The 26952-nt window shown below is 37.5% G+C and overlaps 1 protein-coding gene across 20 annotated transcripts in view; it reads right to left on the bottom strand.

Annotated features, from left to right (window-relative positions):
- LOC116237657 (uncharacterized) overlaps positions 1 to 26952 on the bottom strand; it is a 308029-nt gene that overhangs the window by 150283 nt on the left and 130794 nt on the right. For 12 of the 20 annotated variants that reach the window (XR_016471550.1, XR_016471549.1, XR_016471551.1 and 9 more), the window contains 6 exons: positions 20866 to 20974; positions 20589 to 20765; positions 15416 to 15502; positions 11337 to 11444; positions 6363 to 6461; positions 4985 to 5091 (listed from right to left, as the gene is read on the bottom strand). Coding sequence is in view for 2 of the 20 variants with exons in the window: in XM_090151307.1 (XP_090007433.1) it covers positions 6395 to 6461; positions 11337 to 11444; positions 15416 to 15502; positions 20589 to 20765; positions 20866 to 20909 (483 nt within the window). In the remaining 18 variants the exon portion in view is untranslated. The other 8 variants (XR_016471547.1, XR_016471558.1, XM_090151307.1 and 5 more) reach the window with 8 other exon arrangements.

The following is a 26952-nucleotide window of genomic DNA, read 5'->3' as shown; positions in this document are numbered from 1 at the left end:
AGGCTATAAAATGGCTGATAAAGCAGCCCTGCAACAGTCTAATCATCTGCAGTCCCAGGAGTCCCCTTTTTTGTGAAGGGGCAAATTACTCATTGTTTTCATAGAGCAGTAAATTTTGTGCATAATTGTGAGGCGATACACAAGATGCATCCCTCAGGAATGCAGAATATTTACAAGTAACTGAGAAATGGACACTCAAAATGGAATCATAACACAGTTTGAATGGAAAAACTCCCACAGGGAGATTCTTGCAGAGTGGGACTTCCTCATTGTTTGACTCCTCCAGGCATTCCAAACAGCTTCACTTTTATTGGGCCCCAGGCTGGTGATTTCTGATTATTTCACTTCACCTAGATGTGAAGAGGGCTATCACTATATAACAAAATAAGCCTCCCACAGCTAATTGTGGGCATGCAAACATCAGTAAAGGATTGTCAGATATTTGAGCATTTTAACTTACATCCACCCCTGAAGGGAAAGCAAGTATCAAATTTTACAGATAACCAGCTTCCACTGATACAGCTGACCAAATAAACCCCTCAGAGCCCATCTAAGGAGCACATAGATATAGATAAAAGAGCATGGCTGAAGCCCAGAAGAAAATGTCACTACAATACTATTAAAAACATTCTCTTATGCATTTGTCTTCCCTGCATTTAAGCGAAACTCAAGATCTGCTCTGAAAATGCCTCCTATTTTGTGATGTCAGCCCATGATGTCAGAGGCAGCTGTTGGTGGGATGGCAGCAGAGGCTGAACCTTCCCACCAGCGTTCCGTGACACGTTGTTGCTGTGTGACAGATGGCAGCAGAGGGGCACTGTGACAGAATGGCGCCTGACATGAAGTGAGGGTGGAGCAAAGGGTGGAACTGGATTCCTCCTTGTGGAAAAAATTTCATCCATTGACATTCATTGATGCTTGTGAGTGTTTACAGAGACCAAACAGTGGGTGTGAGCTCAGTGAGGCTGTGGGTGGTGCATTTCAGCAGTGGGTCACCTCACCTACTGCAGATTTTCATGAACACGACACACAGGCTCACTGCTGGTGAAAATGCGCAGCTAAAGGTGGTGAGCGTGTTGAAGAATAATGTTTTGTAGCTGCAAATTTGCCAAATAGTGCTACTGTGCTCTCTGGATCTGTTGTAGTTTCCATGGAGGTAAATGGGAGGCATTATTTTCAAAATGATCTGCAGACAGTGGGCCAATAATAAATCGAACAATGCAGCCTCAGAACACAGACAGATGATAAATCTGTTGGAAAGATACTGGGCAAAATAAAATAATTGAACATCATTCTTTGTATAATTAATTTGTTATTAACTGACGTTATTTGCACCTTTCCTCTCAAATTTCTGTCAAGCTTTTTTCAATCACAGTTTCTAATTTGCCTGAAGCCTTGTGAAGCAGCAGCCTGTGCAATAACACAGGGCAAAGCTCCTCCTTCTAACTTCCCAAAGCTCCCTGCTGTTATGTTCTAAATGACTCCTTTTTGCACAGACTCATTCCTCTTTTTTATATAGGTGTTAGAAGTAGAGCCTTTACACTGAAAGACTTTTGTCATCTATATATACAAAACAAAAAAACTGAAGCAAGTGTCAAGGAAAAATCAGAATTCAGATCTTTGAGACAGAATTCTTGTTCTGGCAATAAAGAAAAACATACCTGCACACTACCGTTAACAACAACAACAAAAAATAATGCATCCTCTCTGAACATTCAGTACTAAAACTGTCCCAGATTCTGACAAACAGCTTGCAATTAATAAACAGGAACAGAACAGGAATCCCATCTCTAAACCTCTCTGTTGGGTGCAATATCTGCACACATGTTGATAGGACAGTTCCTTTAACTTTGGTGATTATACTGTAATTGTTTATAATTCTTTCATTCAAAAATTTGTGGAACAGCAATGTTTAATGTACTTTGGCAAAACATATTAAGCATGGCAGAAGACTCAGAGCTATGCAATGGTTCATCATGGGGAACTTGACAAAATTCAGCTTGGGTTATCTCAAAACCGAAATTGACAATCATTCCCTGCCTTCTACTTCCCTAGCTCTACATACATTCCAAGGCAAGCCATGCAAAGCACAACTAGGTGACACTAGGTAATTTTTAGGGACTCAGTAATCAATCAGTCAACATGACCAACAACAGTAACAAAAACAAAAAAGCAACACAATACATGTACACTGAGACCTCATTTGAGGGTTTCAAAATCATTCTTACCACTACATTTCTGATCTGAAAACTGTATATTATATCAAGATGTTGAACAGTTATGCTTGATGGAAAGAACATGGGGTGGGGGTTAGCTTTAAAGCTACATGAAGCATCACTTGGTTATTAGAAGATTTCTGAAGCACAACAGCAGCAGAATTTCCTTCTGTTGAATTATTTTGATCAATGGAAAAATTTGGACATGCTATCTATTGTTCTACAAGGAAAAAAATATTTTTCTGCAGCTTGCTGTGTGCAATTCAGTGTTCTTTGTCACCTTGTGGGTTTTAGGGGTTTTTTTCGTTTGTTTGGATTTTTCCACAAGATGCCTGCCAATTTTGTGGTAGCAGATCTCCTGCAGAAACCGCAAATGGAAAAAGATCTGTAACCTAGGAAGCTTTTTTACACTTGTGCTTGTCAGGCTCTGACTATACAAGAATCAGCTGAAAGAACACTTTCAACTCTCGAATTCCGAAAGCAATTTGAAAACTGTGCAGATACCAAGTCTGAACCTGCTGAGCTTCACTCTTCATGTTTTAAGTCACAGAGGTCCCCCTGTGCAAAGGCAGAAACTTGCCCCACTTGCATATTTTTTCAAAAGCTGCCTAACAGCATTTTCATTGTGCACCCATCATTCAATTAGAGGAATTATTTTTCTGTCCCTCTAATTAACCACAATTTACTAGTTCAGTTGAATTTATAGTGTTTTTCACAGGCTCTTGAGAACTGAAGATCTGAATGTTGCTGTTGCCACATATCAATTGGCCTTAGTTACAGTTGAGTTGTGGCTTGTTTCATTTTGTGAAATATCAGGGGTACCATTAGGATGAGAGGTATGCAACAGCCATTCCAACAGCCTTTGGAACTGGGTTCTGCCACAATATTTAAATCTTCAATGCATATATACTTACATATATATATACATATACATATATATATATATATGCATGCATACGCTTGTTTTATTAAACTTTTCCACATAGTCAAGCATTTAAAGGCATAATTCAAACTTAGAATTACCAGAGCTAGGTGATAAATAAATCCTGTATTTGTAAAACACACAGTTTCTTTTTGATGTCTTATATTCACAGCTTTAAAGAGACGTGCAGCAAAACAGGCCACATATAGAACAACTTATAACCAAGCCACATAAGCATTGGATGCATACATTTTTTACCCTCCTCTAGAACAAGCAGGTTTCTTACTGATATAGCCCTCGTGTATGCCCAAGCCCTCTCTTGAGTTTGCATCTTTTTGTATAGCAACACTGTACAAGAGAATAACTAAAGCAAAACAATAATGGGACTTGAAATAGCTTAAATCACAGTGGAAGTTTAAAGAGTCTGCAGAGGGACCGAATCCCTTTTCTACAGCCATTTGCTCTGAGGGAGGAGGGGGGCCAACAAGTTATACACTATTATATAGTATTTAAATTCCTTTTGTAGTTGTAGTACACCTGCTTACAAGATTATTCTTCAACTCCATGTAAGTGTCTATGCAGGATTTCTCCTCAATGCGGAGTGCAGTCCTTCCCAAATGCTGTAAGGAAAACTTTCACCTCCTCAGTTGCTTGCAAAGTTTAAAGTATGCTAACATTTCCCAGGTAATAAGTCAGCAAAACCATACTGCTGACTTCTTATAAAAAGTCAACCTAAAACAAACTTCGACATTTATTCTCATCAAGTGTTTCACAGCAGTTAAAAAGTCAGATTTTAATCATGAGGATAGTGCTGAGAAGATCGCAGAGTTGCTAAAAAAGTTCTTGAATGCTTTCTTAGGCATAGGTCCAAATAACTTAAGCATTTAATTCCTACTGATCTTAACATAACTCAGGCACCTCTTTTCCTTCACAAATCTGAGACTTCAATTCTTAAGGCCTTTTACTCACGGTGAAAACACACAGCCTATCAGTTGCTAAGCAAGTTCACTCTGGGTCATATTTATGTCAACTTTCATATGGGCAATGCTAGCAACAAGAACAGCTATCATTTTCACATAGCTTGGGGCTTGAAACAAGCTCCCACTTATACAGGAGTAAATTCAGGGTAATTCCATTTACTTCATTTGATTGGATCTGGCCTCTTGTCTCTGACATTGCCTGTGGTAAAAATAAACTGTGTAGCGTAGCTTTTCCCCTCCAAAATAAGACTGCATTTTTAGAATGCTCGCTAAAAAGAATTTAAGTTTTTATGCCATTTACAGAGGTTGCTGGCCTGTCTATATGGATATTTAAGCACAAGCAATCCAGATTACTTTCATGAAGTAAGGAGGGAAAGTTCTGCAGGACACAGGGCTCCCTACAGAATCCCCCCCCCCCCCCCCCCAATGAACACATTTATTCCCTGCATCAGGAAAAAAAAATCAAATGAAATAAAGGAAGTCTAAACACACAACAACTGTAGTTATGTAATCGCAGACCATATTGACAAGGGCAGAAAGAGCTGTGCTAAGGCTTAGTACTCCAGTAGTTTAGAGAAAAAGTCCAATATCTAAACATCTTTCCTAACATGATGAATCATTCTTACTTTTCCATTATTATTTGTTCTGACACAACTATTCCCAATGGCAACATGCCCAGCAGGAACAGGTGTACAGCTGGTCCTGTACCAGGTTACCACTGTCAGCCAAAAAAGGAAGCCAATCTTTATCACTTACAAATTACCATCCATCATCTCTTTAGCAGGGATTCAAAGCTGGTGTATCTTTTGTCATCACTCTTGAGAATTTTGCTTTTTGCAGTATACAAATAATCCATGATAACTTACTTACAGTCCCCTGTGATAATTATTCTTCCTTCTGAAAATTACAGCAACTGGAGTCCTCTGCACCACGGTGCATACTGCATATGCCAAGAAATCAAAGTGTGTCATCACTGTTGATAGAAGGATAAATATAGTTGAAGTCAGATTAATATTTCCAAGATTACTCATTTCTACTTCAAAAGGAGAAGCAAAGATTATGTTCAAAATGACAGCTACCCATCTGGGACTAAAAAAGTCATCATATGGATGCCTTTTTTCTAATTACAGTTAGATTTCTGGATTTAAAAGTAGAGATCTGCTAATTCAAAAATATACTTCCTCCCTCACTCAGGCAGTGCTTTGGTGCTGGTTAATCAACTTAGAGCATTAGGAGCACATCACTTTGCTTTGACTTAAAGTATGAAAAAAAGCACATTCTTAACCTAATACATAATAACCTTATATAGTCCTATTAGATGAAATTTCTTATAATATGATTAAAATAATAGGCCAGAAAAATCTTTAAAATCCATCAGCTTGATACCTCCCTTGACAGAGGTCATGAGATTTTCTTATATGAATTCCTACCATATCTGTATCTGAACTACAAGATGCACTCCTGAAAAACATCCCAATTAGATGAAAAAAATGTTACAATAATATAATTATCATTCAAGGTAGGTTGTAATATCAGCAATCAATTTACATAAATGATTACCTATGTATTCCTACTGCTGTGCAAGTTAATTCCTTTCCACGACAAGATTAATTTTTGTTGTATTTTGTCTACTGGATTAACTGATTAATCCTCTACCAAACTACTGATGGGGTGTATGTATTTATGGACCCTATCACCTTTTGCCTTTGCTTTGATACACTGATAGAGTAGGCTTCTCGACCTTGGGAGAAGTTTTTTATACTTGAACTTATGTAGGAAAAAACAAGCCTCCTCTGAATTCTGCAGCATTTTGCTTTCTTCAGGAACTGTAAACACTACACAATATTCCAGCAGCAATTATAACTGTTTAACTGGCAAGGCTGCACAGCCTTTTCATGCCTGCTTAGCATTTTATAGCATTTATATGCAGACTGTGTTAACCTTTCTATCATCATGGAAGAAATTAACTTCAATCCATAAAGGTAGCTGATGTGAAGAAAACCGTGTTCTTTACCAATAGGGACAAACGCGCTTTTCTAGAAGGCCATCCAAAGCATTCAAGCTGTGCTTGTGACCTCTGACAGAATTTTTTTCAATTTTTTTTTTAATAAATCATTTTTATTTTTTTAAATCCTAGATGTGACCCTTATTCCATCACGAAGCTGGCTTAACATAAGATCTTTTCCTCCAACTATACCACACTATTTAACCATAAGAGCTCCATCCCCCTACCTGGAGCCTTACCTCCAATCACAAACACCTCAGCAGCTCATACTTCATACGCACTGTGAGACCTGGAAGCTCAGCCACACGTAAAAGCCTTCTGTGCACCGCAGCAGCACCCTGCAATGAATACGTCCATGGCCACACAACACATAACACCCCGCTCCCTATTAGCTTGAGATTTTTCTCGTGAATTTTTCCATACTTGCTTTCAGGAAGTAAAACTACAACATTTAACAGAATTCTTCAGATAGGCCAAGCAATCAATACTTTCCTAGAAGAAAGAGCAACCAGATATTAAAATAAAATAAAATAAAATAAAGTATTGGAGCCTTACAAAGGACAAACTAAAATTCAGCTTCATATTCAGTCTAGCATCCATCCCATAGACACAAACAATACTTCTCGACAAAAACTGCAGATCCAGACAAAGCCCCAAAACCTGAGTGCTCTGTGGCAAGGAGGCTGTCTGAGCCCGGGCTGTCCGAGCACGCGGCCGTCTGTCCGAGCACGCGGCCGTCTGTCCGAGCACGCGGCCGTCTGTCCGAGCACGCGGCCGTCTGTCCGAGCACCCGGCTGGCGCACGCACTGCCCGGCCATCTTAGCTCTCAAGGCCCCACTGCGGCCATTTTCCTCAGAAACGGCCTTGGCCGTTCTCTTTCCCGAGGCCGTGAAAGAAAAAAACATAACATAATGGTTCTGCTCTATCTCTCTATTAATTCTAGCTTCAATGTAGCTCTTTAGTAGGTCCTCAGCCATTTTAAATGCTTCTAAAAGCAGCCCTTGCTGCTCAGCACCATGCACAGTACACAGCTCAGCAGCAGACTAGCCCCCTCCAAACCCACAGCCAGGCAGACACCAAGACGCCTTCTCTGACCTCCTTCCCACAGCTCCTACGAGCCGGACCCATTTCCCAAGCCGCCGTGTCCCTCGGGCTCGGCCCGTCCCCGCGGTGCCGTTCCCGCCCTGCCCGCGCAGCCCTCACTCCCTCCAGCCGGCGCTGCTCGCAGTTTTCTAGCAGTTTCTTTGGAGCGCTCACTGCCACTTGCAGCGCCCCCCCCCCACCCCCCCCCTTTTTTTTTCCTTCCTCGCTAAACCTCGGGGAGGGGCAGGAAAAGGAACGTGGGTAGAGTAACACAGGGCATTTCAGTATCTCGTTCCGAATCTGGTTTGGGAATTGAGGTGTGGCACAGAAAGGCTGAGTTTGCTGAGGATGTCTTCTTTTGCACTCAGTTGGAGGACTGTTAGAACGAGCAAAGAAATTCACACAGTGTTCCTACTAAAAAAGCACCTTCACTTATCCCTTTATGCTGCTCTCCCCCCTCACATTAGGGAAAAAGGAGGAAGAAAGCCCATAGAATAATTAGAAGAGCAACAAAAAAAAAATTTTGTCTCTCTGCTCATAAAGGCATTGGCACCGATGAAGTTAAGGGACTGGAACGATCAAGCTGTTCATCTGCAGCAAATATGAAACACAATGAATCATTAAAGCTCCAAAGAAAAAAAAAGATATATTTGAAAATGAACAATAGCGTATGCTCATGCTTCCTTAAAATTAGCTTCAGGCCGCTTGTTTGCATCCCATGATAATACCATGCATGAAATAAAGTGAAGTTTCTATACTGTAAATTTCCTCTAGGAAAGAGTTTAAAAGTACTGAACGAAATGAGCACTGCCAGTGAGAAAATGCATCTGAGGTTCTGCTCTGCCTGACCTGCCAGTAATGCAGCAGCTTCCACGCACTGAATAGGACATCCACTGATTTAAACAGAGAACTTCCTTATGTAGTGAACATGTAATGTGAATTTAGGTCCTACTGATAGAATGCTGTCTTTCTAATTAGATTATAGAATGCTTAGAGCTGGAAGGCACCTTAACAGTCCTTTGATTCCAGTCTCCTTTCCCTAGACCAAGGTGTCCAAAGCCCCATCCAACCTGGCCTTGAGCACTTCAAGGAATCGGTCGTTGACAACTCTGCCAGGCCACCTGTTCAGTGCTTCACCACCCTCCAAGAATTTCTTCCTTACATCTGATCTAAACCTCTCCTTTTAGTTTGAAGACATCACACCTTGTAATGAAGATATGTTAGTAAAAAGGCACTTAAAGACAAATGCAACAGCAGGGTGTGGGGGGGGAAGAGTATATGCATATATATTATATGCATACATACAAAATCTTAAGCATAGACAAAGCATGCATTCTGATCTGTTGACCCAAATTAAACTAATTAACAGAGATACACCCTATTAGGCATACAAAACCATTATGATAGAGACAGTGCTATTGTATACATCTACACCTAAGGCAAAAATGTTTACAAGAAACTACAAAATGAAATTGATGAAATTGTCCATGTGTAACAGAATTCCTGGACTGAATGTCAGAATCCCAGCCAAGATGAAAATCAATATACTTTACCTGAAAAAATTTAAAGCCACTCATGAATTCATGACATTCATGCTTTGCCTTAGCACAGACTTACAAATAGCAAAGTTGTCTGAATACATAACCTGAACAACAAACTTATTTTCTTTCATAAAACTTTAACTGGTAAGGGTGCCCTACATTCAACTTGCCACTGAAATTGATTTCTTAAAAGAATGTACAGCACTATGCAATGTGCTATGTATCATCCATATGAAGCACCACCTCTAACCTGTATTGTAACGGTGATTTTGGTAATAGTCTTTTCTGATATATATTTTTTAAATTCAGTATTAAATAAAATAAAGAAAGGGGAAGAGCCCTGCCTGCATAGAAAAGTACTTGTTGCTATAAATAAGATTTTGAAAAGCTTTACAAGATTTTTCTCTTCTTTTTCTTAGTAGGACATTCTTCCTCTAGGCAATATTCTAAAGTTTTATGATTGTACTAAATAAGGGAATTCTTATATAACATCATATATGTCCATTGTGTTTTGCAGACCTGCAAAGTCACAGATTGGAAAATAATGCACTGTTTAACAGAATGGCTGAACAACAGGGAGTATCCGTCAAGGATTCTGATCTTACTCACAGGAAAGAAAAAAAAATCAGGGCAAGCTGGCAGCTCAGCAGCTTCATTTACAGTGTGAGGACTGGGCTGATACTGATTACCAGTGGGTGGCCTAAGACCTGTCCCTTGTGTAGGGCCAACACAAGCAGAGCTGCTGATTAGGTGATAAAGGCTTCAATGCAGCACTGAGGTGGCAGTGTGTTAACTCCAGCAACCACAGGAAATATCAGATGTCAGCAAGCATAAGGTGCTTGTAGGAGGGCTGGCAAATGAAGGCCTCTCATTAATCTCTTACAGATGAATGATGCCTTTGCTGCATCTTACACAGGTATTAAGGAGCCAGCTTGTCTTATGTTATTATCTAGAGTACAAGAACTTGCACTGAGAGCAGAAAAGCTGCCACTGGAGGTGCACTCCCCTTGCTTCCCAGTGGAATATCTTCTCTAAGACAGCTAGAGGAGAGGAGGAAACTTCACAGAGGGAATCTGTTTATTCTATACAGTAACCTAGAATTTCAGAGTTCAGATAAGTATTCAACCCAGCTTCTAAAAAGAATATACCTTCTAGTCTTCACAAGTACTGATTAAGCTTTTAAGAACTGTAAGTGTCTTAATTGTGTATTTTATTTTTTCACATGCAGATGTATTATTATGACAATTAACAACAGATTTCTAACTTCAAACCATGACTACACATGGCAATTTCTCCTAAGAGTGGATTCCAAACAATCAACAAACATCCACTGAAGAACAACTTCCAGAGTAAGCTATTGTGAAGGTTGAGTCACGAGATCAGAAAGATGAAAAAAATGTTGGGGAATATAACGTGCATTATGATAGTTGCTTTCGTCTGAACTTTATGATAATGTATACAACACTCAAAAGGTGGCCTCAGTAACAATAGCATTATAATGGAATAGACTTTGAAAAATCTACTGCGTATAGTAGATTTTTCCTGGTTATACCAGGAATCCCTGGTTATACCAGGGAACCAAAAAATACTCAAGAATGCCACAATTTGATGCCTTCTGTTTTCTTTGTTTTCACCTTTCACTGCCACTAATTTACATGAATGGAAATGCAACTGGATCAGCAAATAATTATCAAATCCTCAGAAGTAATTATACTCTGATACATTTTTTGAGATGCATACAAAAATTGGCCATGTTATGAAGTATAAAAAATGCATTCAAAATGAATCCTACAGTTTATTCTGAAGTACGGTCCACAATATAAACTTTGAATAAAATGCTGTAAAATGCTATGCATTTACCTTTACTGAGTTTAGAACATTTGATTGCTGCTGAATTATTGCCAATATTGGATTTCGTGTAAGGTCACATAATAGAAAGTTTTCATAATGCAGCAGTTCCAAATGGCTGGAAAAGCTTTATCTAGTGTCCAGTGGCACTACTATGCTACAAGATGTTGTTACACAGAGAAATAGTCTGACCTAGAAAAAAATGATGTTTAATATAGCATTTTGTTACAGCTGTGTATGCAGTATGCCACTAAGAGCTTCTGACCTTTCCTCATTATTTAGAAATATAACCCAAGTGTGGATTTCTATAAGGTGCACAGAGGGCAAGTTCAGTGCAGATTTGTAGGCTACGAGACCAGTAGCTGTTGGTTAGAAGGCACATTTTTTGTTCATTTACTTAAAACGCACTTCCAAACCTTAGTTCAGTCAAACTTAATGAAACGCTAAGGCTACCATTCAAACAGTACATCTTGTAGTCTGGACTATAAGAAGCATCCATTGTTCTGACATCCAGTCACAACTGTAATTTAATAAACAGTCATTTTAATGAAGCATTATTCTTCACTGGTACGTGATTCCTGCACGATAGCCTCAGGTATGGAAGTCAAAGGCTGCCAAAAAACGATAAAGCGCAATGACTGTGCTTTAATACATGATCTTTCAAGCTTCCCTTGGAAATTTAATCAGTTTTGATGCTCCAAATAAACATGTGACTTAACAAGTGCTTGTGCCACTACTCACGTGTATTTAAGCATGTCACATTCCTGTAATTTCTTCTTCCATTTGAGCCCTCTTGAGAAGACAGAAAAAATGGAGAACATAGGAATTCCCCGATATGTCTTATAGTTCCTATGGGATGAGGACAAAAAAAAACAACCATGTACTTTAAAATCAAGAAAGCTGTAGTTTAAAGTCTCTTCTATCTCTTGCTACTACTATACAACAGACCAAGATGAGAAGCACAGTAAACAGGAGGTCATAGTTCCCTTATTTAAGCAATACAGCAATGCAGAAACAATCAAGGAACCAAGAAGTTGGTGATAGAATTGTCCTGTATGTTGTCAGTAGCTTTTTCTCGTAAGATATATTAACAAAAAAAAATAAAATACTTTTCTAGCAGATGGAGAGAAAGGACAGGCACGGTACATTCTCTTCTTAAGGAACGTTCTCTTACAAAGGTGGTTTGACAGATAGGTTTAAGTTAATATATATTACACATTCCTATTGCTTTTAGTAAGGGTAACCTGTTAGCGCAGGATGATGTAACCTACATGACAAGAAGTTTAAAAACTGAGGAAAGATGAAAAAAGATGCAAAATGAAAGAACTGCAGTATGTGCAAGTTACGCTGTTATTCCTACCACCTTTGTCCTCCAGCTTTCGTAGGTTAGAAGTGAAACATGATCTGTGTATAAGTGTGAATATATAATGGAGCCATAGGCAGCAACAGGAGGAGCAATGCAATTGGACAAGTATTTGAAGGATACTTCAAAGGGTTTTACTCTAGAGAAGAAAACTTGATACATTTTTTATCAGATTCTTTTTTTTCCTTCTGGGGTGCACTTGCTAACAATATTCCTTGAAAAAATATTGTACCTTCTTTTCTGTGCATTGAGAAAACTCAGGAGATCAGCAATCTTATATTATTTTTTATTACTAACTGTAAGAAAGTAAATCAATATTGCATTCAAAATTCCAATAGAAATCATTATACAAACTATTTCATTTTCTAATTTTCTTTAATAAATCATTATATTATATTTGGCTGGTTTTTATCTGCTACCTTTAACACAAAACTAGTTGGAAGACCTCCAACTAGATTCCAAATCCACGTTCAGAATGCATACCCACCAGGTTTAAAACAAAACATTTTCCTCATTATATATAAATTACATTTATCAGATGAAACTTCCAGGTTACACAGCTTCATGTTACAGAATTTCAATTAAAATTCTGAACAAAAGGCTTTCCAAATGCATGTCTGCAAATTCCTCCCCATGATGTATGTAGGATTCCAGCAAGGGAGTGCAAAGGCAGATGAAAATGCATTTTCATGAAAAATTCTGGAGCCTTTGCTGCCATAAGCAGAAACTGTTTAATGGGCAGGATCACAAGATGTATGCATTCAGGTTATATACTTATCACGTTAATAGTACAGCTCGTGTCCAAAAATTAAGGGCATAGTGAGTGATGAAAGTCCTGTTACAGGCATCACATGAACTTCTAGATGTGTAACCTCAGAAAGCAGGAAAGAGGTGGGCAAAGAACATTCAACATCATCTTGCTGCATTACAACTTGCTCCATGCCCTATGATTGCAAAACTTTAAGCTTCTACAGCTCTTTATAAACTCAATAATAATGTTGCGAAAACCCCTGTAACTACATTATTTCAATGTTTTTGTCCCAGTATATTGCTGCATGAGAAAACCAATAACTAGAAGCACTTTTCCTTCTACCCCGCATGTCATTCTCTGATACCAGGTCTCATCTTCCTCACTCTACTCTCCTCTTGGCACTTTAAATCTCTTGTCTCTTTGGGGAACCTTTTCTTCCTCTTCTCCTAACAGCCTCTGTAGCTGTATAACACCTTCCTTGTTTCTTTTCATGTGTTTGTTCTCTCAGACAGCTCTCAAAGAAAAGGGCAAGGTAAATAACAATCATAGATTCAAGGCTCCTTTACAGAGAGGCATGAGAACTAGAGATACACACACTTCTGTAATAATGGGACAAGTGTGTCCTGGTTGTAGTTCTACTGGAACCTCTAATTTTGAACTAGACCCACAAAATATAAGCTTGAGAAGATATTTCAGTAATAATTAAGTGTAAAAAATTAAGGATTTTATGAAATAATAATTATTCAATAAAACTCATGCACAAATTATAACATGGTTCAAATTGCCCTAAAGGATCTCTTCCAAAATAAATAAAACCTCAGAATTATATTCCCATATCTAGCTCTGCAAAAATGAAAATCTAACCTCTCTCATTAGTTTACTAAGTAGCCTTTTCTCATTTGCAGTGTCTCAGGAGCCTATGAAACGTGGAATCATGTTTACTTTCAGAAGCCAACACACAAAACAATTACATGAGCTTAGCCTGATCAGTTAATCTGGTGTTTTGTAGTGTCTTCAGTTTCAAACATTAATAGTTCAATGTTCTGTTCTCCAGCATATATTCACAAAAACTCCCATGAACTTGAAAGTCCTTACTAATTACCCTAAAGATATCCATACCATCTAGCTCTGTGATTCACCTCTGTTACTCCTATACGGCCAGTCTTTGTTGAACACCACAACCATTTTGATTTTATCCAGCCCCTCCTCTTTCTCTCCCTGAGAGAATTCAAACCACTGATGTGTTCACTTCAGAAAATAATAATTCTGATGAAGAAAAACAGCTTCCTGAATTGCAGGGTACGAAAGTTCTCCTGACAGAACATATATCCTTTTCCAAAAGACGTAGGTACAAGTTCAAGGTGACCCACTTACTTCAGGGCATATTTTACCCAGTTGATGGGGCTTCTGTAGTGCAATCACAACATCAACTGTTTATATAATCAAAACATAACCCTTCAACCCAAATAATGTGTTATTTTGTGAAACACTAACAAGAGAGCATCATCTGTCCTAAGGGTGAAATAAAGCAAGTGTAAAATTCACACCACATACTCTGGCTGATTTGTACACCTGATCTGGTCTATTATTCTTCATCCCAATGAATCTACAGCACTGAGATTAGAAACGTACTAACCATCCCCCATTAAAGCTGTTGCGTAGCTTTGAAGAAAACTGTATTGATAGTTTTGTGATGAACTTGAAATAGGCAAGATAACAGTATGGTTCTAACTACAGCAGGCTCTTACAAAACAGTGCCTTCTAGAAAAGTACTGCTGATGTCTGGGCTGGTTTATTTAAAACAAGATCAGTTGCAAGCTATTTGTAATTAGTTGTGCACTGTAAAAATTGAAACAGATTAAACTAAGAAAACGCACTGACTTGATGTCTTTAGTTTCTTCTTTAACAGAAAAATGAACAATCCCATGAACTTCAAAATAGCTAGGCAAAAGGAAAAGAAAAGCAAAAACAGTGAGGTGAAAATTTACCTAAAAGAAAATCACATTATTTCAACATTGCTTTCTATCTTGGAAAGATTTTAATGTGAGCAAACCCACTTTCTGATCGACAGATTCCTTATATTACATCCAGATCTCTTTTGTGGTCCTCAGAGATGCAAGTGGAAACAGTGAAAGTGAAAAATATGTCAGTCCTTTTAATATATTAGGAAGTTGAAAATGATGAGGCAATACTTCCTTTTTATCCTGACTTGAAGCTTAATTTAGTGATTATACACTCAAATGACATTTATCTTTCAAACCTGTACTTCTGTGAGAAAAGAAAGTACAAAACTTAGTTTTCACAGAGCAACAATGATGTCAACAAAAAGAGTGACGGCAAATACACAAGATTTTCAAACCACAGCATTGAAGACTTCTTTGAGAAAAGAAAGCATATATTAAAGGTGGTGTTTGTATGTTTATCTGACAGCTGAATCTTTCTTGATTCGAGATTCAATTTTCACAAGTTGGTGTTGTGCTATTTAGTCTTCCTGAGCATTCTGTAAAACTTCTCTGCTGTCCTGGTCCTCATACTCAGATGACCTGAGCTAAACCATTAAATATACCATTGTAGTTAACAGTTTAATAATATGCTTGTTTCTGATATTGTTCCCATGAAAAAAATTCCTGGACTTTTTTTATTTGGAAGATGTCATAATAATGCAGTATTCAGAAAATATCAACATTATTAAATCAATGAAATTACCTTAAATTCTTGAAATGAGAATCACCACATGAACATGTAAACTCATCTCCAATTTGCCTTCTGATGTAAGAATCTGAGGTGGATGTCCTGGAGGCAGCCAGAAGGTGAGAAGTTAGTAGAAACAACAGAATGCTTGGAAAACTCAGTGCAGTTGGGGCAGTACTTACAAGTCAGCTTCTTGCTAAACTATAGAATCATAGAATCATTAAAGCTGGAAAAGATCTCTAAGATCTGCTCAGGGAGGCTGTGGAGTCTCCTTCTCTGGAGATATTCGAGAGCCGCCTGGATGCCTACTTGTGCGACCTGCTGTAGGGAACCTGCTTTGGCAGGGGTTGGACTCGATGATCTCTGGAGGTCCCTTCCAACCCCTGCGATTCTGTGATTCTACGATCTAGTCTGACTGTCCACCTACCACAAATATTGGCACATTAAACCATACCCCTAAGTACAATCTCTGCGCTTTGCTTAAGCACCTCCAGGGATGGTGACTCCACCACTTCCCTGGGCAACCTGTTCCAAACAACTCTAGCCATTTTTTAATATGTATATTTTTATGCGCGTCATGATAAAGTAGTCCTAGATTAATTCAGGATGTCCTTCCTTAGATGAAGTAGAAGCATAGGAACCTAGATGAAATTATATATAACAAAGTATTTATCATCCTTTACTATACTTCTTGATTATCATACTATTGTATTTTATAGTGACAAAACAGTTTCATGAATTAGATCATAAGTCTGTGTTTTTTAAAGAATGGAACTGAAGCCCAAGCTTGTTTACTGAATTATTAATATCATTCACACAACTTCTAAGTCCTTACTAGATTTGGAACGTTATTTTTATCATTCACAATATTCTAAAATTAAAACAGACGCTCTTCAACAATCTGTCAGTAGAGTCTGTGACGTTCAAATAATATGAAGTTCCTATCTTAAACATGTTCCTAAACTGCTGGATCAGGTCTTAATACCAGCATTACCAGGCAACATGTCTACAACATCAAATATAACTTTTATCCTCTGTGAATGCTTCGCATAGTCTGATTTACAGTTTCTGGTCTCCCCCATTAATTACTCACTGTAATTACATGTATATTTGTGCACCATATAGTTTAGCAAAATTTATTTCTGTTCCCAGCTTTCTTAGGCTAAAGCTAAATCTACTATGAAAATTAAAGTTTATGAACAAATGCTCATCTGGAAAGATTTGGGGTGAACAGTTAATCCAAGGGCTTTGTTTGCAATGCATTTCATCATGTTGGAAGGCGATTTCTGTTTCTCAAAGACTTTATCTTCACTGAACCTGTTCAGTGCCAATACCAATCGTTTAAAAAGATTCCCGGTCATGTCACAGTCACTAAACATACATCCCCACACTCCTACACAGGTCAAATCCCACCTATCATGGCTGTTTTATCTGTACTGCACAAGGAAGAGCCTCTGCTCTTGTACAAGGCTTCTTCTTTTTATTTTTTCAATACATATTATCGATGTGGAACTACAATAAAAGGAAGTTATGACTGGTGAAAAAGCCAGAGACTGAGTGTACAAGATGTCCTCAAATGCATCAGTTGAAATTTTCTTTTTTTTACTGGGAAACAAACAAACAAACAAACTTGGCTGTCTCAAATCTGCTTCATTTCAGAATATTTCATAATTGGAATTTAGTGTTATTCTCTTGCCCCTATTATTCTGCATCCTACAAATAAACTGAAAGCGTGATTATTTACAAGGTTCTTCTCAGTTCCTGTCTACTGCACTAGTCACAAGATTTGTTTTAAAGTCTTATCAATAAGCACTCATATTTCTGATTTTACTTATGCGAGGTGTACTGGATACAAGATGTGGCTTATTTTTAAGACAGTTTTTCCCACTGACTGTAATTGTTATATATTTTAAAGCTATTTGCAAAAGTATAGGACCTCCATTTGCTATAAAAGGGTGCAAGCTTTTCCCAAATCAGTAACTAAATTATGAAACAAAATAAAATGGGATTCCACATGGCTACATTAAATCCAGATTTCTTTTCTTGCTGCCCGCAAAAACAACTGTAAGCCTTCCTCCACTATTCTGCTAATGGCTTAATGGCACCACACAACGGATTTGCTTTAAAAAAAATAATACAGTTTCTCTGCTCTTTTAAAAAATTTATCAGACTATTTTCAAAACTTAGAAATCATGGCAAAAAATTATGTCTCATTCATTTTCTGCTTAAATGAAAATTAAAAATGCTATAGAAGACTGGAGTTTAATTTTTTAACTTAGAAACAAAAATCACTACACTTTTAAAAAAATGAGTTTTTAAGAGTCTGCAAACTGCCTACTGTGCCCAGGAAGTTGTGCTTTCTATTGTGTATGTCTATATCAATATAATGACAGCACCATGCTTCAGATCAACTGGATACTAATTACAGATTTACCTGATAGACTGGAATGGCTCCCAAGGAGCTGTTGCACTCTATTTAGCAAATAAGTGATTATCCTAACAGCTACATAAGGACTTGTAAGACTTGTAATGCTAAATAATCTCATCTGGATACCATTTTGTAATACTTTTTTTTTTTTTTTTAAGTTTTTATGAACTTGCAGTAATGCCTTGTAAATATGCAGCTGGACTGCTGCAGATACCTGGAGCTGCAGACACCAGGGATTTCCCTGAACTCAAGAAGTCCGCTTGCAGCCCTTGCAGCTCCCCAAATGACTGATCTTATGCCTCTTTTGGCACTGTGAAATGCAAGAATTTTTCATGTCATGCATTCTTTGAAGTTATGAAGCATAATATTAGACAAAAAACAATCATTCTTCAAATAAACCACTGTGATAAATTGAGAAGTAAAATGGCTAAGAAGTAAAATGGCTAAGAAGGTTCAAAAAAGGTGTGTGGAAAAAATGAACATGTGGAATAAAGCCAGCATGTCTTTAACATACAGATCTGGATTCAAGTAATCTAAAGTATTCATTTACTAGAAGTATGAGGATGGGTTGATTGAATAATTGCTTACAGACTGTAAATATTTTCTACTGATTTTTCAAATCATTGAAGCAGTTCAGGCTCAGATAGAACCCACAGAATTTATTCTAACTCCTACTATACAGCATAAGCAATCCCACTGCTTCACTGTGGGAAGGTGTTACTCAATGTAAACACGGTATCAGATTGTGAGCTGTAATTATTGTTTACACAAACTTGAAAAGCCTTAGAGAAAGACTAAAGAAGACAATTTTTAATGATCCCTCTCCACAGAGGTCATTAATTTGTGTCATGACCTGCTACTTCAAATGTAATCAGTGAAATGTAAGGAATGTTTTACAATCAATATAATTGCCTCTCTAAAAGTAGTAGTAATAATGAATACTCCTACAGTTGAGGCTTGTTAACTCAGTATGGAATATATGATCCTTTCTTCACTTTAAAGTAGGGAAATTATACTAAGCCAGCATCAAGAAGAATTAAACACTTGCTTACACTCATTACGTGTTCTGTTTCAAAAGCATGTGGAATAAAGCATAGTAGCATCAATTGATCCCATCTGATCTGGAAAATCAACACTTATAGTTCCTATTATGACTCATCATTCCCTTGCTCTGTCACTTAAAACAAAGATGTTTTGCTGTTTTTTCATTGTTCTTGTCTTTCAGGTTTTCAGTTCTGGATAATAAAATGTAAATCACTAAAAACCCTGAATAATTTGAAATCTGAAATATGTATTCTGAGCAAATAAATGAAAATTTAACTGAAGTAAATCAAAACACACTATAAAATACACATCCATTTATAAATATTGTATTCAGATTACACCGTGGACTGATTCTCATCATTTACCTAGGCTGCATTATATCTTGCTCTGCAGGAAAATTCAAGATTTGTGTTTAAATGATTTACACTGCATCCAAGCTCATAGCAAAATGCATTGTGTTCTGCTGGATCCATATTACAACACCATATACTGGGAAGAAAAAGGAAGAAAGCTGATGAACCCTGAAGTTGTCAAAGAATTTTCATAGACGTATGATATTTTTTACTTCTTTCCTGACGTAGTAATCGTGGAAAAAAGACATCTGCAAGTGATTATTAGTCTATAGCTTTTCATTGCAGAATAGACTTTGAGTTCAGTATACTTAGTATCTTGTCCCTTCCTGATGAGATTTATTTGACAGAACTAATTTGAAAAAGAGATAATAATCAGTGTCAGTAATTTAAGCACGCTCTTATTTTCCCCAGATACTTCTGGTGCTTGTTGCACTGATTCTTGGCTTCTGTATTAAAAATGATCAGTAAAATGTACAAATATACATATGACATGGGCATCCATACTGCAGACCAAAGACAAGACATTCAAGACAAAAATAAGATAAGCCCAAATATATCCATTTCTGCTAGGAAAATTCCTTGATCCCATGGTTGCCCTGTAGCAAGAACAACGGTTCTGCATAGTAATTTCTTTAGAATTATATATTTTGCATTTATCTTGTGGTTTTATTTATTTACTTTTTATAGGACGTAGGTCTGTATTAAAATTCAAGTTTTGAAGGTTCAGATCTTTCTGATTTTCTTACAATCATACCAAAAGCCTTGGCGATAGCTCAAGAAGTGATCAGTAGGATGCTCCAGTTTCTCATCATTGCATGTTGCTTTACACTCAGATATACACACATGCATACTAAAGCCTTACACCTTCCGTAACAGAAAATAACATTACAGTAACTCCTACAATCTGATGCAATGTAAAAGGATTATCCGCTCAATCTATTCACCCAGTGCTTCCACAGATGCTAATTCAAATCAATATCTGTACTTAATAACAAGCTGAAAAATGCATGGCTGTTAAGAACAAGGTAAAAATGTAAAACACTATGCGCTTTTGAAGCCTATTTTCAGTAAACAAAGGCTTCTCTGTTTCTGGAGGAAAAAATAAAGTAGAACACATTATATCTTAGTACTATAAAAGCTTAAAAATGGGATTTGCTTAGGAATCCAAGGAAATCAGGCACCTCCTCCTTTAAGCTCATTTGAAAATGCATTATCTTCAGAAGTGCTTACACAGTAAGCTGGAGAGAGGCTGGCTGAAAGGATCCCATCAGGATCCCACAACCCTGAGGTCATGTGAATTGTACCTAGCTAGAGCTTTGAAGTCATGTAGGCAATGTGTTTGCTGCAAAAATGGCACACGTACCTCAGCGTGCCTAAACAGCTGAATGCGCAGTCAGATGGGGTGTTCTCAATTCTGTCAAGCTGAGAAGATTCACAATGGGGATTAACCACGTACTTCTGTGACCAAAAGCCAGGTGCTGCCAACAGTGGACTTTCTGTCAGGACACCCCAGCTGAGCACGCCTGGGCGCTTCCAGATCCTGTGGGAAACGTGAGCAGCAACAGCAGAAAGCCAATGGCACTGGGAGGAACTGCAGCAGGGCTGATGAAGCAGGAGATAAGAAAGCTGTAACTGTGTACCTTTCAGTGTTCCTGTTGATAGAAAGTAGAGCTGAGGATGGCATTTCCACAGTTTTTTACTGCTGGGAAAAGCTGTCCCAAGGACCAGCTGGTTCACATTCATTGAAAACTGGGGAAAAAAAATAAAAGAAAAAAAATTAAAAAAAGAGGATATGAGCAAGATAAAAATCGTACACAGTGCTCTGTGAGAGATCCTTCTATCTAAATCTTATTTCTAGTGATACGATTATTATAGTTCTTTCCTGACAGCATTCCTTCAGTGTTAGAATTTGAAAAAAAACACTCTGATTTCTTTCCTTGTAACCAAATATACTAAACACAAATTCTTACTAAGACACAGTATCATTAGCAAATGGACATGGAGTCAGGCTTTCAAAAGCTGTAGTTTGGAAGAGGCACAGTAGTTACAACTGATACAGTTCTGTTGAAAAAATAGAAGTGGGTGAAACCTCTGAGTAATTCGAATTGATTTGTGTGCTGATGATACTGTTAAGTAAAGGTTTATGAACAGTGATTGAATTTTTTTTATACAGCTCCAAAGCTACTCACTGTTGCTCTCAAAGTCTGAGTAGCTTTTTCTAAATATGTGTGGATGGAGAGATGAATTTTTCAATACACAATCTGCATTTTAGCATTAAAGAAAATAGCTAAAATGTGTATAATACAGTGCAGGAACTACATATACTTTCAAAACTGCAGAATTGCATTGAGCATATAAAGTAATTGCTCTTATATTAAAAGTTGAACTCTTCTGCAAAACACTTGATCCCTAATGAAATGAGTTCAATAAATAGATATATCCCATGGCATGCATAAAACAGGGAAGTCAAGCACAAAGAACCTTCTTTCATGCATCAGTTTTGATTGTCCTACTTTGCTGTGTCAGGAACTGCAGCAAGAGCTCAAGAGTTAAAGCTTTTTGATACTATAATAAACCAAACAAAGCCCAGTTGCATATTTTAGGATTTATTTTATGCCACATCTATACAGTGAGCAAAATTGGGAGTTTTCAGCAACTACTATGAACAGTTTCCAGAGATGATGCTTTCCTCGTGGAAGGATTCTCACTAGTGTAAAAAAACCATATTTGATAGCCAGCTCCAGCAACCAGGCTGGCCAACAGAATTAGTGCACATTCTGTCAGCATATTTCCTCCCTCCAGCTTTACTTCTCCAATCTTTTTCAATATTGTTAAAATGAGCAATCATTTGTGATTCAGACTCCCAGAAAAGGCAGAAATCAACATACCCCAATGATGGGTAAATTATTAATGCAATCCTGCCAATCACACAGAGCTCAGTGCTTTTAAAAATGGAATGAGATCATCTGCTCAGTTATTTTAAATGAGATTTGTCTTTATTAGGGGGCATTATGTATATGCCTTGCTTTCAGAAAACCATTTTCTTCAAAAAAGGATTATTGCACAGTCACTTCTTGTGAAATACCATGCAAGCTCTACACTGAGATACCAAATCAATTTTTTGTTTCAGGAAATAATTATATGTAATGGGTATTTTCTTTCATAGATAGACTGATTCTGTTGAATATAAAAGCTTCTACTGTTCTCTGTTATTCTTATTCAGAACATCTCTGCTTTGAGTTGGTCCTGACCTGTACCACTCTATAAACATATCTAGCCAGATCCGGTGTCTGTGGCATACCACTTGTTTTGCTGCAATAGCTTCAGCAGTCTGTAATAGAAAAGTTTGCAAGAGTAATTGTGCAATGCAAAATTATGTACAAAAATACTGTATGATGTTCAAGTATAGCTGGGCCATATAGCTGTCTTCTAAAACATCAAGGCAGCAAATTTTTTCTAGTATACAAAAACAATACAACAATAATAGTAATAATAATAATAACAACAACAATACAGTTGAAGGCAGAAGATATTCAAAGGATTTAAGTATAAAGGAGAATTCTGAGGAATCCAGAAGCTGCTCAAGGTTGAGATTTTCATTGAAGGTTCTCTCTGACAAATGCAGTTCATGTTAGACTTCGGGCTCTGTCCTGCAATGGCCTGGACTGGAGGTGGTACAGAGTGGAAGACAGGAGACAACTTTATTGTCCCATCTCGTGAGAAGGCTGTGAAATTGTCTTTGCACCCCCCGACTCCATATGACATATTCAGACTATTCAGTCATCATACTGCAGTGTCTAGGTGCCTTTAAAACACTGAACACAAAGAACCTGCAACCAAACTCAAGATGCAAAAGGAAAAAAATGCCATAATATCCCTATTCCCTTGAGTATGCCGGACTAGCAAGGTGGAATCTGATCTACATTATATTCAGATCGTTTGAGAGTTTAAATACTGACATCACAAGGAGAAAAACACTGATTCAGAGTGTACACAAGTACTCTTCCCATGTAATGAAACTTAAATATTTTCTTAGCAAAAACATTAGTAGAAAACTCTAGCACAAGCTTAACTGCCTTATTTTACCTAGGCCAAAAAGGAACACTCTTTCCAAGACCCTTGCTTGCCTTCATTAAGCAGCAGATATTTTTACCTGTTGTGTTGATAGAAACAGTGGTCTTTAAAGCACTGAGCTGCCAAAATACTGCATTGGGATTTTGCTGTGTTATTTTATATATTTCAGCTCTATATTACAAGTACTGACAATCATCATATTGAACACATCTTCTATGATATGGAAAGCTGTCTGATTCTTGTGGTCGTATGCCATGGTGTCATTTAACATCATGTATTCCCATCTGTGAATTCTCTTTCTGGCATTTGGCTTGTACTTTATTTCTCTCATCTAAAAGTCTGGCAATAGTTTCTCACTATTATTCTGATAGCAGTATGGGTCAAACTCATTCCACTGTGAACGTGCATTTATGCATTTGTACTTGGAGAGAGTGATTGATTGCTATCAGGCAGAAGTGACTTCTCCTGTTAGATTTCCAGCACATTATTCTGTGGTTAATCAGCTTTACTGGACATCACTCAAACCTAGCAGACATGACTCTAATGGATAGAGCTACTTGTCTGATGTCTGTTTTGTCACTGATGTGGCTAGAGTGCTCCCAAAAGTTACTAAGAAAAAAAAAGAAAAAAGAAGTGGAGTATTTATGTAGCAGAGCAAGTAATAGGAAGCCAAAAAAGTAGCTGTGCTTATATATCTGTGTGTATATCTCTGTTTTTAAATATAAAGTTGGTGGATTTGTTCAGTATGAACTAATCACAGGACCATCTGCCCTTGTCTAATCAGGAAAGATTAATGCAAAATAGTACTTGGGATTTTTTGTATATCCTGGGGGAGGCAAAAGACCATTAATTATTTAGATATTTAAACGCTTAACAGTTCTAGAAGACATGCATCATAATCAATCTTCACCAAAAACATCACAGAAATTTGCATCGTGGCTTTGCCTTTCAGTCTGAATCAGAACAGTCAGTGCTGAAGTGAACACTGCCGTGAAGAGAAGATGGAAGATCGCTCTCTCCCAAAAGGAGCTTAAAATTCGGTCATATTAATTTCAAAGATTGGAATTCTTCTTGTTTAATTAAAAACCATAAATCCATTCAGTTTTAGATCCAATATCAAAGACTGCAGCTTGAAATATCCCAAGATTACTTTTCCACTCTGGCTTATATCCAAGATTGGCCCTAGAATTACCAGATATTTGACAACTAGCAGATTGAAATTTCCAACTCATAGAAATTAGATATATGGTTGGATTCATCAGGTTATAGAGATCTAAGTATAAGGATATTTATTCAACTATAATTTTTAGCAATTTTGCATCCAATTCCACTGGAACATAACTTTATTTTACAGATCCAAACAGTCCAGACACAAATTTCTTTAACAAAAGGTCAATTACTTTGTTGTTGTTTACGATTGCATTACATTTGATGTTTTAATTACCATGCAAACAAACTTCTATTGTGTATTTCCCAGTAGCAGGTAAATCTGCTGCCTGCACAGTTCCTCATTCTCCTCATTCATTGGCTTCAGTGATGCTATTTGTTTCAGCAGGATTTGGCTTCAGAAAGCTTGCCTGTCATTTGACAATAAAAGTAAAGCGTGTAACACTCGGCCAAATTCTGTTCATCACATTGAGTTTTACAAGGATCAACAAGACCGTCTAAATTAGTTCAGTTTTACTTCTGGTGATTATAGAACTTCTAAGAAAGCAGCCTTCAAGACTACCTCCACAATTTTCCTGATCTTCCTTTCACTAATGAAATAGAAATATGTTTGCAATAAATATAGCACAAAGTTCCAGAGAATCCTGGCAGGTGAGCCAGTTTCAGGAAGTGCAATACATAGCTATTTTTGTTTTCTCAATTTTTTTCCCAATCAGCCAGATTGTTAAAGAGGTGAAATTGATTAATGCTAGTTTCTAGAAATAGAATCAAAAATTGAGCTTAGACTGGGAAATACCAGAGCATGTCTCTGACCTAACGTCAGCTGACTATCTTCTGACAATACTATCTTCAAGTCTGCCCCCAGCTTGGAGGGTTTTTTGGGATTCATCAAATCTTTGTTCCACTAAATTAATGATATGGAGAATTGTAGAGAAATTGTGCATTATTCTATGGACTCACAATTCAGCAGGTAGCGTTTTTACAGCATCTTACACATTTAATGTTTGCACGTGTATGTGTTCATGTATGTACATGCACAGAATACCTTCCACAGTTTTATATGGAACTTTCTTGTAATGTGAACAGACAAGCCATGATGAGCTGCAGCTTTAAGTATTCCTTGTAAGCAAACATAGCACAGAAATTTGGTGAGGAAGATATGGGATTTCAGTAGAGTTGAGAATTCTAAGATCAGGAATCTAAATGCGGTATTAAAAAACACAGCAGTTCATCAGTAGAGATATTATATGGCACTAGAAGCGTAGAAGAAATACGAAGCTAAACTTAGAAGTCAAAAGGACCCATAAAGGAGAAATAAGGAAAATACTGTGGTTATTACTGAGTGTCTCACAAAGGCAGTGATCACCTTTAGAATGTGCATAGCCATGCTATCTTATACAAGTTAGAAAAATGGAGCACTGAACAGGAGAATTTTACATTGCATAAACCTCTATAAAGGGGCTAAGCAAAACATCACAGTGCTGACTTCATCCCATTAGGAATGTTGGGAAATCATGCTCGCACTCTATTTATCAATTTGCCCGTCCCTGCTTATGCTGTAACAGCAGTTCTGCAGAACTTAATTAACTGGTACCTGTACAGTACTGCAAAGATAGTATCAAAGGAGCTAAGCAAGTGCAAACTTTTTTAATATCAAGAGCTGGTCCTTGGAAAGATAACAAGTTTTGCTGCTCTTATAGAAATGGGTTAGGCATCTAAAACAAAACAGTGAATTGAAAAGAAACTCAAAACCTGTAGTCTTAATTGGGGTCTGTAAGGAAAAAGAAAAAGAAAGAAAGAAAGAAAGAAGAAAACAACAACTGAAAAAGTGACCCATGAAAAACTGTAGCATTGTTCCTCTATGTTGTACTAAATACCTCTCGGGTGCAACTAAAATACAGAGCAGGAGAAATAGCAAATCCTATAAATAAAATACAAAGGACAGAAAGTCTTTGAACTAGAAAGGCAATACCCTCCACATGGTTAACAGGAAACTCAGAAACCCTTTTATATGGTGGTGAATAAGATGCCCCAGAGGACACAAACTTGCTGTGAAGCAAGTCGGATCCAGCCCTTCAGGATAATGCTGACATTGTAAGAGGTGGGGCAAGTCCTTTCTGCTCTGATCTTCAGCAGGCTCTGATCCTCACGGGGAAGGAGACCATTGCAGGAGAATATCTAGTAAACATGTAAGAGGATATCAACATCACGCTTCTACAGAAGAAATGTACTCTCCCTGTAATACTGTTGCAGCCAGTGACAAGATATATATGTAGACTCCTAGAAAAATATGCTGTTAGGCAGCTACACTCTATAATGCAGAATCACTGTGCCAGGTTCAGATGCAGCCCTTAATGACTTTCTGACAAAACTTTGGTTGTAGCTTCAGCACCAAGCAAACATGCCCTTTCAAATTGCCACTTTATTTTTAACATCTCCATCTCAAACTACTTGTAGTACGTGCTGCTCTTACACATTTTTTCCTA

Source organism: Phasianus colchicus, chromosome 16, assembly GCF_987193195.1.
Source record: "Phasianus colchicus chromosome 16, bPhaCol1.hap1.1, whole genome shotgun sequence".
Lineage (NCBI taxonomy): Eukaryota > Metazoa > Chordata > Aves > Galliformes > Phasianidae > Phasianus > Phasianus colchicus.
The sequence above is the reverse complement of the archived record's forward strand: the minus strand, read 5'-3'. Positions and strand labels throughout refer to the sequence as shown.